At 38.8% G+C, this 19,985-nt stretch overlaps 1 protein-coding gene across 3 annotated transcripts; it reads right to left on the bottom strand.

Moving 5' to 3' along the window:
* Positions 1 to 1,713: 1,713 nt before the first annotated feature.
* LOC103511660 (actin-interacting protein 1) lies at positions 1,714 to 16,492 on the bottom strand. Of its 3 annotated transcripts, XM_026825365.1 has the most exons (12): positions 16,266 to 16,492; positions 9,550 to 9,671; positions 8,989 to 9,171; positions 8,745 to 8,800; positions 7,921 to 8,101; positions 7,416 to 7,571; positions 6,721 to 6,908; positions 6,272 to 6,420; positions 5,407 to 5,621; positions 4,452 to 4,727; positions 2,924 to 3,074; positions 1,714 to 2,422 (listed from the first exon to the last, which is right to left on the bottom strand). In XM_026825365.1, exons 1-12 carry the CDS (start codon positions 16,279 to 16,281, stop codon positions 2,313 to 2,315), a joined length of 1,803 nt encoding a protein of 600 aa, XP_026681166.1. In that variant the 5' UTR covers positions 16,282 to 16,492; the 3' UTR covers positions 1,714 to 2,312. The 3 variants fall into 3 exon arrangements, with proteins under 3 accessions (XP_026681166.1, XP_026681167.1, XP_026681168.1); XM_026825366.1 differs by lacking the exons at positions 6,721 to 6,908; positions 16,266 to 16,492 and adding an exon at positions 9,769 to 9,927 and having other exon boundaries at positions 6,272 to 6,608; XM_026825367.1 differs by lacking the exons at positions 6,721 to 6,908; positions 16,266 to 16,492 and adding an exon at positions 9,769 to 9,984 and having other exon boundaries at positions 6,272 to 6,608; positions 8,745 to 8,990; positions 9,530 to 9,671.
* Positions 16,493 to 19,985: the final 3,493 nt, after the last annotated feature.

Below are 19,985 nucleotides of genomic sequence, written 5' to 3'. Positions count from 1 at the left end.
TGACCAGCACCTCCGTGGCCGAGTGGGTATCACACTAGGCTTGCACACCGGAAATCCCAGGTTCGAATCCCAGCGTTGACGAATTTTTTTTGGGCTCTTTGGGAGAAGGGGATTAAATTGAACATTAGTGAAAGTGTCAACCATTGATTCTTTGTAAGTCTCAATCTTTCAGTTGGGCACGAATAGCATAGGGGACATGTGTCACTAGTTTCGTTCACTAATAAATGATCTACCCACATTTAGGTGATTAAAAACAAAATACGTACATTGACAATCAAATTCCTCAATTTCTAAAACTAAAGAGTAAAAATTATAGGAGTGGTAATTTATAAAACTGATTAACAGGGGGGAAAAAGGACTACTGTGAAAAAGTGTGACCTGAGTGAAGGATTCAGTAATACCCTCTATAATACTCCACTTTAGACAGCTAAAAAAGTTAGGGGATAAATGCATCTAAAAAACATACATAAAATTAATAGGAAAATGCTCAGAGTAGGTTGTTACAAGTCTAAATGAAGATGATATAGGGACCTGCTATGCTCCTCTTCCCAATGTGAGTGGTGAGTTTTTTTTTTCTATGTCATTCTGTTGAACTGTCAATTCTTTCTTTGGCCATGTACCGGGTTGAGTTGAGACAGAACACAGAACTAGGTGAGACAGGATATTGTTTCTACAGTTTGGCATGGGAGTGGTAACTTAAAAACAAGGCATGTTTACCAACCTTGCCTATTGCAACCCAGTACATAACCACAACCTTGAACTTTTCATCCTCCCTAATGTTGACTTCATTTCCACAGGTGCAGGATCACTAGGAAAGCATGAGTGTTGGGAATTTGATAGTGGAGCTAGAGACCTGAGTCCTGAACCAAATACTTTACAAAGACTGGTAGAGGCGGCTGGAGGATCTTCCTTGGCCACTTCATCATCTGGAAATCTCCTTCAACTTGCCAACAAGGTAAAACACTGATGGGTCCATCAAGAATGACTCCGTAACCCCTGGGAAGATTTATTATGGAATAAATTAACAAAAATTGTCTAATTGTCCTGCCATGGAAGCCAGCAAAGATACTGTAGAAAAACACTAGGATTCTCGGGAAGAATGAGCTCCACTATCAAATTCCCAACACTCATGCTTTCCTAGTGATCCTGCACCTGTGGAAATGAAGTCAACATTAGGGAGGATGAAAAGTTTAAAGTTTAAGGTTGTGGTTATGTACTGGGTTGTGATAGGCAAGGTTGGTAAACTTGCCTTGTTTTTAAGTTACCACTTCCATGCCAAACTGTAAAAACAATATCCTGTCTCACCTAGTTCTGTGTTCTGTCTCAACTCAACCCGGTACATGACCAAAGAAAGAATTGACAGTTCAACAGAATGACATAGAAAAAAAAACTCACCACTCACATTGGGAAGAGGAGCATAGCAGGTCCCTATATCATCTTCATTTAGACTTGTAACAACCTACTCTGAGTATGCCCAAATAAAAATTACTATAAAGAATTATGTAAGCATACCTACCTAAACTCATATCACTACTTGTCAGCTGATAATCAGCAGTCTTCTTTCTCAGGGCATCAATTTCAGGTTTGAGAGCCAATCTCTTCTGCAGGAATTCTTGATAGGATATCTTCCCACTTTGGTCCGCTCCAAGCTCTAGCATCAAATCCTCAAGGATACCCTCTATAATACTCCACTTTAGACAGCTAAAAAAGTTAGGGGATAAATGCATCTAAAAAACATACATAAAATTAATAGGAAAATAAATAATACATGAGGTGTAGTATTAAATTATGTACAGTAGCCACAATGTGAATCAAGTCAATTCAACAAGTAAAACTGCCGATTTTCTGGCGATGTAGCTTCCTAGATGAAGAGGTTTGAATTGAAAATTTTGTACCACAAGTAAATAATGATTTTTCAATTCAATTCAATTATTTTTACTGTTCAAAAGATACACATACTCTGTGATTGTTTCAGTCGTAACTTGATGGCATAATATGTAATTCTTTAAATTTTATCCGACTCAAAACGGGATTGACAAACAAACTGTTGTTTATAACAAATTAGAGTAAAAAAAGGGAAAAATGAAGGGAAACCTAATATACACAAATGCAATACAAATAGGTAGGTAGTAAAAATAAAAAATAAAATCAAATGATTTAAACCCTAACTTCGATAAACAAAAATAAATAATTAACACGTTTTGGCTTTTGTGGCACAATATAGTGGCAGGGATATTGACATACCATGTTCTCTGAGTAAATGAGACACAAGAGGGTTTAATTATGACAACGGAGTTTCGGAGATTCTCTCACTAGAACGGTGCGATCTCCCAGATTTTCGTATTACAGTCTTGACCTACAGAGACGAGTAAATCGTTGTCCAGCCATTGCAACCTGGTGATTTGACTTTGAGGATGGGCATCTGAAATGAAAGCGAAAAATAAAGGTAAATGAGAAAATAATAGTGCTTGCAACTACTGCTCGAATTGGACTAAAGAGCACCTTTACCCCAGCAGTAGGTACTGATTCATAATGGTGTTTGGATAGAGGGAACTGTACCTATTAAGTCCCGAAAGAGAAGTGAAAGGAAGAAAAAGAAAGCCAGCCGTTCCGAGCACGAACCTTATCTGTTTAGGACAAGATCCTTCTCGGGCGGGAATCAAACCCGCGACATAACGCTTACAAGGTAGACGCGCTACCGTCCAAGCTTACTGGCGAGTAGATAGTAGTGCTTATTTATACTGCTCGCATAGGACTGAAAAGTCCCTTTACTCCAGCAGTAGGCTACTACTATTACTGTGGTCAAATTCTCAAATTATATCGAGGATAAAATTCCATACCTCGGCTGGGATTGAACCTACGCCCTCCTGTATACCAGGCGAGCATCTTGACCACTACACCACCGAGGCAGGTATATACTTACTTTTGATAATAATATGCTTGGCAGGTGAGGCAAGACTCCAGATGATGATCGTAGTATCCAAACTACCGCTAGCCACGAGAGCAGAGTCAGGGGACCAGGCTACACAGTTCACTTTGGCACTGTGGAAGCCCCACTCCTTGTTATGAGCCAACTGTGGAATATGAAATAAATGATGGATTTACTATTGAACTGTACTGAGTGTCCACGAGAGCAGAGTCAGGGGACCAGGCTACACAGTTCACTTTGGCACTGTGGAAGCCCCACTCCTTGTTATGAGCCAACTGTGGAATACGAAATAAATGATGGATTTACTATTGAACTGTAAGTACTGAGTGTCTGTTTTTTTTAAGAGGTTTGACAGAGGGAACTGTAACTGCTATGGTCTTATCGTCCCGAAATCGAAGAGAGAAGGAAGACAGGATAGGAGAAAGCCAGCCGTTCCGAGAACGAACATTATCCCATCAGGATAAAATCCGCCCCGGGCGGGAATCGAATCCGCGGCCTAGCGCTTACAAGGCAGAGTGTCTGTTTGTCAGAGAGTATTTTATTTATTTAATATACATATGTGCAACAGAAAAGAGTAGGAGAGGAAAACTACACGTTTTCCTAATTTAATAAAAATCGGAATAACAGACTGTTCAGATGGAAGAAAAAATAGACTAACTACAGCTACTTTAATACAACTAAAGGTCGATCTTACCACTTCTTTCCACTGAGAGATAAAACAGTGTCAAGGGTTAAGTCATCCATTCGACTTAATAGAAGCCAGTATTTCTTAAACCTTAGGATTAACTGAAAGAAAACTACTAATTTCGTAAAAATCGGAATAACAGACTATTCAGATGGTGGAAAAAATAGACTAACTACAACTACTTTTAATACAACTAAAGGTCGATCTTACCACTTCTTTCCACTGAGAGTTAACACAGTGTCAAGGGTTTTCTGAAGTCATCCATTCGACTCTTTCTTAAACCTTGGGATTAACTGCTATCTGCGGTAAGATCGGCCATAAATGGAGAGAAGGAAGACAGGATAGGAAAAAGCCAGCCGTTCCGAGAACGAACATTATCCCATCAGGATAAAATCCGCCCCGGGCGGAAATCAAATCCGCGGCCTAGCGCTTACAAGGCAGAGTGTCTGTTTGTCAGAGTATTTTATTTATTTATTTATTATACAACAGAAAAGAGTAGGAGAGGAAAACTACACGTTTTCCTGATTTCGTAAAAATCGGAATAAGAGACTATTCAGATGGTGGAAAAAATAGACTAACTACAACTACTTTATTACACTTAAAGGTCGATACAACTACTTTATTACAACTAAAGCTAAAGATCGATCTTACCACTTCTTTCTACTGAGAGTTAACACAGTGTCAAGGGTTTTCTGAAGTCATCCATTCGACTTAACAGAAGCCAGTATTTCTTAAACCTTGGGATTAACTGAAAACTATCTGTGGTAAGATCGGGCATAAATAGACCATTGTCAGGTTAAAACGTGGAACTTCTTCAAATATGTCATTATGTCTTACCTCAAAGTCAGGCACTCTGTACAACACCACCTTCCTGTGAGCATCTGACGCCACCAGGTATTCATTGCTAGGCGAGAAGCTACAATCTGTCACGGGGCCCAAATGATCTAGCTCCGCTTTAGGCGAGAGGGACTTGTTGTTGAGCTCATAGATGTGAACCTTGCTATCTGCCCCACCTACAGCGACTAGCCCGTGCTCGTGATCTAGAGAGATAGAGGAGGGCTCGTAGTCGATGGGCAGGGAAGAGACTTTGGCTCCGTTCTCAACGATGCTGATCTGAAAAAGGGAAAGGTCTCTTGTTAGTCGAATTTTGTAGAATTTGTATAAATAGCTCGTACAGAAATCAATGTTCATATTTTCAGTTCTGATGTCTCTATGTAATGGAAATGGCAGAACATGCAGGATCGAATAGCGAGGGGGGGAACCAATATTTGAATTTCAAGTTTACAGAAGACTATGGCGTTGTGTGTATCGTTACAGCGTGTTTACAAAGGACACCTAAATCAAATTAATATCAAATACTTGGACTTGACACTCACGCCCCGATTATCTGACAGACCTCGGTCGTAATCGTAACGTGTGTGGCGGAAAAAGGCAGGATCGAGCGGGGGGGGGGGGGACCAATATTTGAATTTCAAGTTTACAGAAGACTATGGCGTTGTGTGTATCGTTACAGCGTGTTTACATAGGACACCTCTTAAATCAAATATCAAATACTTGGACTTGACACTCACGCCCTGATTATCTGACAGACCTCGCTCGTAATCGTAACGTGTGTGGCGGAAAAAATTTTCAGCCAGAAAGATGTAGTTAAAGTTTTCCCATAATATTGTAGGTAGTTTCGTTCAGGACAGCTACACTACTATCACCATCACGTCACGTGAGAACTATATTTTTCTGACTCCCCATAAACTCACATGACGTGATAGTAGTGTGTTTCTGCCTTTACTCTTACCTGTTTTACCGTCACAGTCACCAGCGTATTCTCATCAATATCCAGACCTCTAGGTTGTGAGCCAAGCTTCACTTCAGGTCCCGAGTAGGCGTTGGAAGACAGGTCCACCTGTTTTATCGTATCATCAATACCACACGTGTATAGGAGCTCGCCGGTAGCTTTCATGCCATTGATCTGATTGCCATGCCCTGCTCCTTGTACTCGATCATTTTCGCCTGAAAAACCAACAATAACATATATTTAAACAAGCTGGACCCGTCCCTCCGGGAATTTTTTAGCCCGTAGTTTATTCGATCGTGATTAGAGAAAATCAGTACCTATGTACCTACCTAAGTTGTTTAATATTCAGTTTATTATTATTCTTGATTTGATTTTACTTTACGACAAAGCACGAAATTTCAACAAAATTATAATATTGTACAGGAGAATATTGAGTCAGCATTATTGAACAAACATAGATCGCCCATTTAATGACGGACACACCAAGGGATGGGCATGCTGCGAAACAGACCACCTAAATCTAAAGGTGTGTCCACACATAGTACCGGCCGTCGACGATGGATGTTGACTGAACCGTCCACACTGCCTCGACAACATAGCTTTACCTCGTCGATCCAAGTTGTTTAATATTCAGTTTATTATTATTCTTGATTTGATTTTACTTTACGACAAAGCACGAAATTTCAACAAAATTATAATATTGTAGAGGAGAATATTGAGTCAGCATTATTCATCTATCGACGGCCAATCGACTATGTTTGGACACACCTAACTCTAATGTAGCAGTTGTTTCATTGCTACAAAATCAAAACCAATTGTCAAAAGTGACTATCGACAAACACGTTTTATTTGCTACACCACTCACCTGTTTTGGCGTTCCATCTCGTAATAAATCCATCGTGAGATCCCGTGAACACAGTTCCTCTATCAGGGCTCAAAGCAAGCGCTGTGATTGGTTTATTGTGGCCTTTGATCACTCGGATTGGCGTACTCGGGTTGTTTACATCCAGATAGGAAATGAAGCCACTCAGAGACACGGTAAGCAAGTAGTCGCCTTGCCAGAGACACGAGACTTGTTGATCTTCGACTTGATTTCCCATTATGAATTCGCTCACTACAGACTTGGTCTCGATGTCCCACAGTTTGCAGGTTTTGTCTCCAGAGGCGGTGAGCAGCTGGGTACCGTCTGGTTTCCAGGCAACCTGGAAGTTCAAATTGGTGTCCGAATGTGAGAGGTCTCTTTCATTTCACGAAGTGTTGTCTAGATTCAATTTACCAATTAGGATTTTTTACTAAGTAATGAAACACAAAAAGGAAATGAAGCCACTCAGAGACACGGTAAGCAAGTAGTCGCCTTGCCAGAGACACGAGACTTGTTGATCTTCGACTTGATTTCCCATAATGAATTCGCTCACTACAGACTTGGTCTCGATGTCCCACAATTTGCAGGTTTTGTCTCCAGAGGCGGTGAGCAGCTGGGTACCGTCTGGTTTCCAGGCAACCTGGAAGTTCAAATTGGTGTCCGAATGTGAGAGGTCTCTTTCATTTCACGAAGTGTTTTCTAGATTCAATTTACCAATTAGGATTTTTTACTAAGTAATGAAACACAAGTTATAATGTGGACTTAAAGGATAGTAAATTCATAAATTGTAACCTCAAAGGGATGAAATTCCCACTCCCCGTGCAGTGAAAATTGACAAACTCGACGTTTTTTCGAGTACAGAGAAAAAATTGCAATAATATAATGTGGACTTAAAGGATAGTAAATTCATAAATTGTAACCTCAAAGGGATGAAATTCCCACTCCCCGTGCAGTGAAAATTGACGAACTCGACGTTTTTTCGAGTACAGAGGAAAAATTGCAAAGACCTTTCATTAAGTAGAATGACCTTTCATTCAATCTCTCTGATAAAAACCTTGTTGTGCTTAGAATAGAATATATACCTCGTTTATACTACCAGCATGGGATTGAAAAATCCTTTTACTCACAGTCTAAACAATCTACTTACGGCATAAACGCCTCCTTTATGAGCAGGATTTCCAAGTTCTGACACCAAATCAGCAGAGGCACCATCATACAGGAACACCTTGCCATCAAAACCAGCCGAAGCAAAGTGACTACCACTCGGAGAATATCGCACAGCTTGGACAAATCTGGAATGCTCCTGGAAATTTGGTCAAGAAAGAAACTTAAATAAAAGGTGATTAAGAGGTTTCATAGAAGGAACTGTAACAAAGGAAGTTATCTTGAAATTGACGGGAGAAGGAGTACAGGATAGGAGAAAGCCAGCCACTTTGAGAACAAACCTGAGCTGTTTAGGGTAAAGTTTGCCTTGGGTGGTAACCAAACCCACCCTAGCACTTACAAGGCACGTTTCATGCCTTCCAAACTAGCTAAGATAATTGACATTGATTTTAAATATTTTTTTAACAAATAAAAAGGTTAGAAGTCATACAGTGTAGGTACTAAATAGATAAGTGAACCCGAGTATCTACAGGTATGTAGGTACTTACCTGCTTGGTCATTTTGAATTTGAATGGGGGTCCTTCAAAAACAGCAATGGTGTTGTCTTCACTACCAGTGATGATTCTGAATGGACGAGATGGTTTGAAATCACACGAGTTGATGGGTTTGGACTGGCCTGAGATTTCTCCCACTGATGTGCCAGTTTCTGACATAAACACATGTCCAAATCTGAAATTAAGGTTGAAACAAATAAATAACCTATTAGTTGATTTTTTCCCTCCCAGAATTAATTAATACACCAACAAGAGGGAACATTTTTTTCCCCTCTCATAGATTTAACCATTCACTTTATTGCTGTCAAAAGGCTCAAGTGTAAGTACTTGTTGTTGTACTCTCATAAGAGCCCAAATATTCTAAATAATAAATTACATATATTACATGATATAAATTACATAACTATTTAGATAGAATTATTGAAAGTAGAATAAAATACACTTGGATTAGATAAATTCGTCTAAGCTCAACCCATCCTTTAAGGCTGTTTGTCCCTACACCTAAGCTTCATATTGGGCTTGATGCCCTTTGCACTCAACCTTTGTTATTTCTTTAGCAAGAGAAATTTCAGGCTGGTATCCTCCCTGTTTAAAGTTTCCCAATTGTATTATGATCAAATTACATAATAAATTTACATATTTCACACGACAGTCTTCTTCCTTGGATGCCCTTTGCACTCAACCTTTGTTATTTCTTTAGCAAGGGAAATTTCAGGCTGGTATCCTCCCTGTTTAAAGTTTCCCAATTAAATTATGATTATCTTGAGGAAATTGCTTAGAAGTAAAATCCCCTTGATTTAGGTAGAATTCTAACAAACCTTTCTCTTCCTTCACCAACAACTACCATGCGTTGATTATCGGGTGACCAGGCGATGTCTTTGATGGGTCCTCCAATAGGATGGAATTCATTCTTCAAAATATGCTCCTTGTTGACTGTGTCCCAAATTCTAACTTTCCCGGAAATGTCCCCAGAGGCAATGTAAAAGCCACTGGGAGAATACTTGGCAACATTGACAGCACAAGAATGTTCCGTATAGATGTCAGAGATAGCAGGGTTCCGATGTCTTTGATGGGTCCTCCAATAGGATGGAATTCATTCTTCAAAATATGCTCCTTGTTGACTGTGTCCCAAATTCTAACTTTCCCTGAAATGTCCCCAGAGGCAATGTAAAAGCCACTGGGAGAATACTTGGCAACATTGACAGCACAAGAATGTTCCGTGTAGATGTCAGAGATAGCAGGGTTCTGTGAATTTTAAAACAAATTTCAGAAATCAGTTGGGAAGAGGAGAGTTGAGATTTTGATTATTTTTTTATTTTATTATTATTATTTTTTTTTTTAATAGTGTGAAAAGGTAAATGGAAGAGGGTAGTACTACTTTGGTGGCAAAGTGGTCAAGGGCAGAGCTAGAGCATGGAATTTTGTCCTTCATTAAAAATTTGAACACAATGGAGCTCTGTAGTTTAGGTGGTAAAAAATGCCTTTGGTACTCTTTGCTTGCTTTGAGACCTACACGTTAAGCTAAATCCTTCCAACTTCTACCAACTTACATATACCTAAGTAAGTTCTTTTAAATTATTATTTTTAGGAAATAGAAAATTACCTACTAAGCAGTTTCCTCACCTCTATATTTCTAATAATCACACTGTTTCCATTCGTGTAAAGAAAGTTCTTTCCTTTAGGATCTCCTCCAAGGACTATTGGTTGTCCTCTTTGGGTTCTTGGCAAGGTGGCAAAAATGTACTCTGAAAGAAAATTAATATCAGTAATTAATAGAGGGCTACTGGCTATATAGAAATCAAGCACATTGAATGACTCATTAAAGGACATTGTAAAACTTACTGTTTGAATATGACATTTTATTTGAAGAATATTACACGCCGGGTAGGTTTTTCCCTGAAGACTGGATCAATTTTCAAACTCAAGTTGGGTACAGAAAACACTTGAGATAACTGTTGTTTACAGTTGATTTATTTGAGTACCTACTAAAATCTGTTATCTTATCTTATAAAGATATAAAATTGCACATAATGGAAGAAAACGCAAGATTCATGCCCATATAAGGTAAGGTAGGTATTAAATTTCCTATTTATTTAAATTTTAAATGAGAAAGTTGCAAAATAAAATTTGTCACTCGAAGTCGAAAATCGAAATCAAAAGTATCAAAACACTGGAATCATGACAGTGTTGTCACATGGACTGAAAATTTTTACCCTAAATCCGGCTATTTTTTTAGGGTATTTTACACGTTATCAGTGTCCGGCTAATTTTATTTTCCATCGTTTATCGTTTTATTCAGGAAAAGGAAAGTAATGTAATCGGGTGTAATTTTCTATGGTCAATTTAGTACCAGAACACGTTTTGAGGACCCTAGAGCCTAAATCCAACACTGGTTAAGATAGGTGCAGCGCCGCGGTTAGCGGCATTTCGGTCGCTGCTGAGTCTTATCGTCAAGAAATCGAAGCGAGAAGGAGCACAGGATAGGAGAAAGCTAGACGTTCCCATAACGAGCCTTATCTGAGTTCTGAGAACGATAAGTTCGACCCAGGCGAGAATCGAACCCGCGCCCTAGCGCTTACAAGGCAGGCGTACTACCTTCCGAGATATATGTGACCAGGCTGGCTACTCGTATCATTTAATTGAGAACTTGAGCATATTTAACCTGAAGTACCTATGTAGGTACACCGCGGTTATTATTATTTTTTTTTTACAAATCCCGAAGGTCCCTCAGTTTCTTAATATTCTCATTTCTCAGTTTCCATGGAATTCCTTAAATCCAGCATAATTCCCGAGTTTCCAGTCTGGTTGACTAGGCACAGTGGGTAGGTAGGTACTAGGTACTTTGGAAATATCAAGCCTCCATTCCGATTAGAACCCGCGTTTATCAGGTGAGCGATAATACATATAATCCGCTGTGGCGCTGAAACATCTCTTACAGGGACTCGTTGTAGATAATTTATACGGCAAGTAGTGTAAATACCTAGGTAGGTATATAAGTAACTTAAATTGTCATCATGAATGACACCTTTGAAGAGAGAAGGAGAGAAATTGAGAACTTGAGCATATTTAACCTGAAGTACCTATGTAGGTACACCGCGGTTATTATTATTTTTTTACAAATCCCGAAGGTCCCTCAGTTTCTTAATATTCTCATTTCTCAGTCTCCATGGAATTCCTTAAATCCGGCATAATTCCCGAGTTCCCAGTCTGGTCGACTAGGCACAGTGGGTAGGTAGGTAGGTACTAGGTACTTTGGAAATATCAAGCCTCCATTCCGATTAGAAATTAGAACCCGCGTTTATCAGGTGAGCGATAATACATATAATCCGCTGTGGCGCTGAAACACCTCTTACAGGGACTCGTTTATACAGCAAGATAATTTATGCAGCAAGTAGTATAAATACCTAGATACCTACCTAAGCAACTTCCATTATCATAATGAATGACACCTTTGAAAAGGGAAGAGAGATGGGGAGGAGGGACAACAGACAATAATTTTAAATGTACATATAACTCTTCGTGTATTTGAAAATATAAAAAAAGCTGATTTAATAAGTAGGTAAAAAGAACAGGTATCAAAAAATATAAGAAAATGAAGCAGTCCTGAAGTTTTTACAGAAGAAAACTACACAATAAATTCAGATTACAATTTCAGGTACCATGCGGAGGTATAATAGGTAAGATTTTCGTCAAAATCCTAACCTTTTACGAAAAGAATTTGTTCAAAAGCTCCTTCAATATAAATCAATCTTTGGTAGGTCAAATGAAAAAGAAAGATGTTCTACGTACTCAATGCGTCGAGAGAAGTTAGCCAAGAATTTGACGAGCTCCTTGACAGGTATGACTTTCTTTTTGAGAGGAGAGGATATTTCAAGAGACGCCAAAAACAAAAATCTTTGTAATGGCAACTTGAGGAGTGAATAACGAAAGGTATATGTTTCTTTTTGAGAGGCAAGACTGGAGCGTGGAGCGGTCACAAGCATGTGGTAGGAAATGTAGGAATGGAAATGCAGATAAATGATTCATAGAGATAGATGTTTTTTCTTCTTGAATATTTATAAGTATAGTTAATTAGGTATTATGTAATTAATTAGGCTGGGTTTTAGGTAGGTAGATACAAGATAGGCGTTAGGTGCCTATATCCTGAGATAAACCTGGTACCTACCTAATACGTCGCGACACAAGGGACGCATATCTCTCTCCACGTTCGATTTCTAGGAGAATTTTCCAAGTTAAAAAAAAAGGTAGGTACCTAGGTATGATTTCTTGTTTCATACTCCTATTTCTTTTTACTTTCGCAGATTTCAAATTCTACCTCCAGATCGTCTTCTGGACACCATTTCCAAAATCAACAACAAGAAAAAGATCGCCATATTTTCGTCCAAAAACGAGCTCAAATACTACCAGCACCTGTTTCAAAAACAAGACTCCAATTCTACCATCACCGAGAAGAGCGTTCTGCATATTTTCTCTCAATGCGTTCTCAAATCGTACAGTTCTCCTTTCCTGTTGCGCGTCGGATCGCCATTTGAGGAGCCCATCAATCAGATCTTAATGATCTTATTCGAGTCCGGGCTGTTAACCTATTGGCAACGCACGTACAACGAACACCGAATACAATCCCCGAAAACGTCCAACTCCGGCCAGAATCATTCGAGTCCGGGCTGTTAACCTATTGGCAACGCACGTACAACGAACACCGAATACAATCCCCGAAAACGTCCAACTCCGGCCAGAATTAAAGTTCAGTCACTCGTCACTCATCTTCCAGGTCCAGGAAGGTGGCTGCTGCCACGGGGTTGATCGGTGCCGTCATCTTTTATTATTAGACGAGACCAAATCCACAAGCAAAGTTCAGTCACTCGTCACTCATCTTCCAGGTCCAGGAAGGTGGCTGCTGCCACGGGGTTGATCGGTGCCGTCATCTTTTATTATTATTAGACGAGACCAAATCCACAAGTATTATTCCATACCTACTAGGTATTTTGACTTGGTCTTTTACACACAACTTTCCCCATTCTCGTGTTTTCTCTCCAGGAAGTGGTCTCGCTTCGGGGCGGGTCGATTTGGGCTTCGGAAAATTCACCCGTCTCCTGGATTCCGAATTGAACGTGGCGTTCATGACGGAAAATCAAATGGACTGCTTCACCTGGGCTGTTCCTTATGGCGAAGGCTACGATCCATCCATTTGGATCAACTACCTGTCCGAGTTTTCGGAAGTCACTTGGATCCTCATAGTCGTCGGTAAAGCTAACTTTCCTTTTTCAACGTTAAAATTCTCATACAAATGGCAAACCTGGAAGAAGTTCTACTAGGGATGGCAATCTCGCGAATCCGCTCTTTTTTTATCTCGATTGGCCCCAATTTCGCGAGATAGATAAAAGTGCGGAATTCCCTCTTTTTTTTTTTAATATAAGGTAGGACGCTATGTCTAGGACCCGGGGAAATCCAAGAGGAGACGCAAGGTTCCCGCGATACAAGCACCATGGTGAATCCATCGCGGCAGTACCCCCTGTACTGGGAAAACGGATGCCCATTCCTCAGACTCAGGAATTCCATACAGAAGCCTAGGTACCTACTACCTCTATGTTTGAGGGGTTAGATAAGAATAACATAGCCCCAATGGTAGAACGGTTCCAGATAGAAAACAAAGTGAAAATTGGTCAGAGTTGACCCCTTCCGACTGGACTTTCCTTAAACAGCCATTCACTTCATTACGCTGGACGTTGTTTAATGTGTGGTGAATCCAAATTTCCCGTTTGTATTTTCCATCTTGTGTCCCACCCAATTTCAGGGCATTAGATTTAGATTCGTATAAGCTTTAGATTTAGATTCCATGCCTTCGGGCAGTTGCCCCTACACCCAAGCCTCAGAGTGGGCCTTTTATGTTTGAAAATAAATTTCAGGACTTCTCGTGCTTTTTATGAGTGCCTATTTAAAAATTGCTTCTGTGAATTAGCTTTGGTACCTTTGACTTCTGTATGTCCCAATCAACTCGGAGAACCGTGATCTACCTCATAGTACAAAGTAATAGTCACACAAATCACAAAGTACCTGCAGTGATGGTAAACAAACATCAGAAGTGTGGTACCATGGCACCTATTAGGTATAATGATGGTTAACTATGAGGAAGGGAATTTAATGGCATACCTTCGGAAATTAATAGAGAGAAGAATGCTGACTTTTTATGAGTGCCTATTTAAAAATTGCTTCTGTGAATTAGCTTTGGTACCTTTGACTTCTGTATGTCCCAATCAACTCGGAGAACCCTGATCTACCTCATAGTACACAAAGTAATAGTCACACAAATCACAAAGATACCTGCAGTGATGGTAAACAAACAGAAGTGTGGTACCTACCATGGCACCTATTAGGTATAATGATGGTTAACTACGGGTATGAGGAAGGGAATTTAATGGCATACCTTCGGAAATTAATAGAGAGAAAAATGCTGTGAAATTTATGAGAGGGGTGGGGGAATAGGTCAGGCTATATTTTTAATTGGGTGGTAGTATTTGCCTTCGTTTTTGCAACAGATGGTTTCGTCGGGTGTGATTATTGCCTCTGGCAAACTTCAAGCTTTGTAATACCTCCGTAATTAGATGGTCAGGCTATATTTTTAATTGGGTGGTAGTATTTGCCTTCGTTTTTGCAACAGATGGTTTCATCGGGTGTGATTATTGCCTCTGGCAGACTTCAAGCTTTGTAATACCTCCGTAATTAGAAAGAAAACAAGGTGGGAGAGCTATAATGTGTTTTGTTAGATCGATCTAAAGCTGTACAGAGAGATATTAGAATGGAATGCGAACAATGAATAAACTGGAGCGGGTCAGGCTATATTTTTAATTGGGTGGTAGTATTTGCCTTCGTTTTTGCAACAGATGGTTTCATCGGGTGTGATTATTGCCTCTGGCAAACTTCAAGCTTTGTAATACCTCCGTAATTAGAAAGAAAACAAGGTGGGAGAGCTACAATGTGTTTTGTTAGATCGATCTAAAGCTGTACAGAGCGCTATTAGAATGGAATGCGAACAATGAATAAACTGGAGCATGGAGCGGTCACAAGCATGTGGTAGGAAATGTAGGAATGGAAATGCAGATAAATGATTCATAGAGATAGATGTTTTTTCTTCTTGAATATTTATTAAGTAGTTAATTAGGTATTATGTAATTAATTAGGCTGGGTTTTAGGTAGGTAGATAGGCATTAGGTACCTATTATATCCTGAGATAAACCTGATGGTAATACCTAACACGCCGCGACATAAAGAGACGCATACCTCTCTCCACGTTCAATTTCTAGGCAAAATTTCCAAGTAAAAAAAGAAGGCATGATTTCTTAACCATACTCCCATTTCTTTTTTGGCAGAGCTAGAGCATGGAATTTTGTCCTTCATTAAAAATTTGAACACAATGGAGCTCTGTAGTTTAGGTGGTAAAAAATGCCTTTGGTACTCTTTGCTTGCTTTGAGACCTACACGTTAAGCTAAATCCTTCCAACTTCTACCAACTTACATATACCTAAGTAAGTTCTTTTAAATTATTATTTTTAGGAAATAGAAAATTACCTACTAAGCAGTTTCCTCACCTCTATATTTCTAATAATCACACTGTTTCCATTTGTGTAAAGAAAGTTCTTTCCTTTAGGATCTCCTCCAAGGACTATCGGTTGTCCTCTTTGGGTTCTTGGCAAGGTGGCAAAAATGTACTCTGAAAGAAAAATTAATGTAATAATAGAGGGCTACGGGCTACTGGCTATATAGAAATCAAGCACATTGAATGAATCATTAATGAGCATTATTAATAATGATGGCTAACACAAAAATAAGTACATGATCTAATGTCTAGTGTATTATCTGATCAGCAATATTATTCACCAACATGATGTAAGAAAGATGCTTCATTTGGCCAAATCAAATGTTGCCTATTATATTTTTCTGTGAGGATTTGAATCTCAGTCTACGATGTTACAAACTGTTTACGGGGGACTGAAAATTTCACCAACATGATGTAAGAAAGATGCTTCATTTGGCCAAATCAAATGTTGCCTATTATATTTTTCTGTGAGGATTTGAATCTCAGTCCACGATGTTACAAATCCAATTTGTTGACAAACTGTTTTATGGGGGACTGAAAAATTTGTCCATAATGATCTACAATAGTATAAGTAGGTAAATGTTTTTCTAAAGATGTGTTTAGAAAGTGTACAAGTTCAGTGAAGTATGACTAATCCTATTGATACATATTTTTCCTCTCTCGCAAGTATTATCAAAGTTCACTGTTTGAAAGCTGCAATATGGTAAAAAAATTGAACTTTATTATAGGACATTGTAAAACTTACTGTTTGAATATGACATTTTATTTGAAGAATATTACACGCCGGTAGGTTTTTCCCTGAAGACTGGATCAATTTTCAAACTCAAGTTGGGTACAGAAAACACTTGAGATAACTGTTGTTTACAGTTGATTTATTTGAGTACCTACTAAAATCTGTTATCTTATCTTATAAAGATATAAAATTGCACATAATGGAAGAAAACGCAAGATTCATGCCCAAATAAGGTAATGTAGGTATTAAATTTCCTATTTATTTAAATGAGAAAGTTGCAAAATAAAATTTGTCACTCGAAGTCGAAAATCGAAATCATAATCAAAACACTGGAATCATGACAGTGTTGTCACATGGACTGAAAAATCTTACCCTAAATCCGGCTATTTTTTAGGGTATTTTACACGTTATCAGTGTATACTCCCCGAAAGGCCGAAAGCATAGAACTTGGCATATTTTCCCACAACCATTCATCGTCAGGATAACCAATTGCATTCCGCCGGCTAATTTGAGGGAAAATCGTTTATCGTTTTTTTTTTTTTTTTTCAGGAAAAGGAAAGTAATGTAATCGGGTGTAATTTTCTATGGTCAATTTTTAGTGCCAGAACACGTTTTGAGGTCCCTAGAGCTTAAATCCAACATTGGTTAAGATAGGTGCAGTGCCGCGGTTAGCGGCATTTCGGTCGCTGCTGAGGTCTTATCGTCAAGAAATCGAAGCGAGAAGGAGCACAGGATAGGAGAAAGCTAGACGTTCCCATAACGAGCCTTATCTGAGTTCTGAGAACGATAAGTTCGACCCAGGCGAGAATCGAACCCGCGCCCTAGCGCTTACAAGGCAGGCGTACTACCTTCCGAAGGCATCCTATCAGGCGTATTTGGGTGAGTTTGTTGCCGTACAATTTTATTGCAGTGAAAACGTAACCTCTAGTTTCTTCTTCTTCCTCTTTTTCTTCGCCTTTTCCCCTGCACAGACGCATTTTTCGTCATCCTCTCGATGAGCCCTAACTAGGGTGATTGCTTTGGACTGACATTTGGTTTTGGCTACAAGTTTTACTAGTAAATGTTCCGCTCAGACTCAGAGAATATAGTTCTAGTTCATGTGCTATCGTAATATACAAAGAGGACACCCCGCTAACGACCTTGATAATGGTAGGTACACCCTTTCTGGTAATCGCGTACGTTCAAGTTCACCTGAAGGTCTCCGGTTCTGGGTGAACAAATCTTCGCGAAGAGGGATCGGTTCTAGGTTGAGAGATCGATATGTGACCATCGAGTCGCGATATTTATGGCTCGCATTGTTTGATCATTATCCAGACACATGCTCTGGTTTTGCGTCACCATCCGAGAGCAGAACTTCGCGCCAAATTGGGTCTCTAAGTGAACCATGAGTGGTGCGGTCTATTTTAAGATTTTCAATGACAATGGAAAATGGGTATTCGTTTTGTTCAGTGAAGTATGACTAATCCTATTGATACATATTTTTCCTCTCTCGCAAGTATTATCAAAGTTCACTGTTTGAAAGCTGCAATATGCTAAAAAATTGAACTTTATTATAGAAGGACATTGTAAAACTTACTGTTTGAATATGACATTTTATTTGAAGAATATTACACGCCGGGTAGGTTTTTCCCTGAAGACTGGATCAATTTTCAAACTCAAGTTGGGTACAGAAAACACTTGAGATAACTATTGTTTACAGTTGATTTATTTGAGTACTAAAATCTGTTATCTTATTTTATACAGATATAAAATTGCACATAATGGAAGAAAACGCAAGATTCATGCCCATATAAGGTAAGGTAGGTATTAAATTTCCTATTTATTTAAATTTTAAATGAGAAAGTTGCAAAATAAAATTTGTCACTCGAAGTCGAAAATCGAAATCAAAAGTATCAAAACACTGGAATCATGACAGTGTTGTCACATGGACTGAAAATTTTCGCATTGTTTGATCATTATCCAGACACATGCTCTGGTTTTGCGTCACCATCCGAGAGCAGAACTTCGCGCCAAATTGGGTCTCTAAGCGAACCATGAGTGGTGCGGTCTATTTTAAGATTTTCAATGACAATGGAAAATGGAAATTCGTTTTAAGTAGATTTATTAGGACAACTGCAAATGCAAAGCGTGGATTGATTTCGGGTTTCCGAAATCAGTATCGCACCACGGTTATCATAGAGACCCCTATCCTCAATGGGGGCCTCTTCACCTCTTTTGGAGGAATACGGAATTGACGATTAAGGTTGGGCTTACACCTAAAGTGCCAGAGAATGCCCCAGGCATTACATTGAATGTCTAATTAGCATTTAACTACCGCGGTACTGGCACGGAAGAGGCTTAAATTTAATTTAGAAAATTACATAAAGCGAAGTTAACTTAGTGCCTTTAAAATTAAAATGTCACTTTTTAATACACCTGTTCAGTTCTTCATTTTTCGACGGTGGTCACATTTTTCTCCATCTTCATGAACCTCAGAGGGAAAAGGGTGCAATGGCTTAAATTTAATTTAGAAAATTACATAAAGCGAAGTTAACTTAGTGCCTTTAAAATTAAAATGTCACTTTTTAATACACCTGTTCAATTCTTCATTTTTCGACGGTGGTCACATTTTTCTCCATCTTCATGAACCTCAGAGGGAAAAGGGTGCAACGACTCAATGGTATCTACAATAAGGATAGATTATTGGAGAGTTCGAAACCCTGAAGAGGCTAATTTCTTTAAAAGTTTAGACATCACAGTGAAAATGATTTTGATAATTTATAATGATCTATTATTAGAGCATCATTTTGCCCCTTTTTCATTTGAAAACTCTAGGCTTGAGCAAAACTCCAAAAAATAAGAAACACAAATTGAGTTTCCGTCGAAATTTCGCAAAGAAATGGGGATTTTCAAGTCAGGCATAATTTTAGTGTTAATTTTAATACTGACTCAGGGTGCAAAGTTTTACGTCACCCACAAAGATCGTTACAAAGAATACAAAATCAACAATCTACTCAAATGTTTGACTTTCATTACCAACACGTACATACGTAAGCAATCGATCATTTTCACACAGGAACAGATCGATCAAGTTGGTAAGTTTTGAAAGAATGTGTTATAGCCAAACCTGACGTTTTTACGGGGTCTAAAATACACAACACGGAAATTCGAGAATCTATACCTATAGGCGATCTACGTATTTTAGATTTGCTATGAAAGCCTACAAGACTGAGATCTCATAAGTTGGTAAGTTTTGAAAGAATGTGTTATAGCCAAACCTGACGTTTTTACGGGGTCTAAAATACACAACACGGAAATTAGAGAATCTATACCTATAGGCAATCTACGTATTTTAGATTTGCTATGAAAGCCTACAAGACTGAGACCTCATTCGAAAAAAAATCCAATTTAAGATATAAAACTTTAAGATGGACATTTAAGATATAAAAATTTAAGATGGACTTGGAAAATTAAAAAAAAGTTCAATTTTCGGACACTCATGATTTCTTATTATTACATGGGGAGTATTTTGAGATATAAAATTTTGGACCAAAAATCGGCCGCCTTAGGCGGCTTGGGAATTGGATTTTTTTTTTCAAGTACGTATTCCGCAAATGTAATAGAAAGTCGTGTGATGTTCACACCAGATATTTTTTTTTTTTCCTGCAAATGACCTTGTTGCTAAATTGTATATATAAAAAAATAATAAATAGCTTCTCCTTTACGCCACGCCACTGCTTACGAGACGAGTAA

The sequence above is a fragment of the Diaphorina citri genome, unplaced genomic scaffold (assembly GCF_000475195.1).
Source record: "Diaphorina citri unplaced genomic scaffold, Diaci psyllid genome assembly version 1.1 scaffold738, whole genome shotgun sequence".
Lineage (NCBI taxonomy): Eukaryota > Metazoa > Arthropoda > Insecta > Hemiptera > Psyllidae > Diaphorina > Diaphorina citri.
The sequence above is the reverse complement of the archived record's forward strand: the minus strand, read 5'-3'. Positions and strand labels throughout refer to the sequence as shown.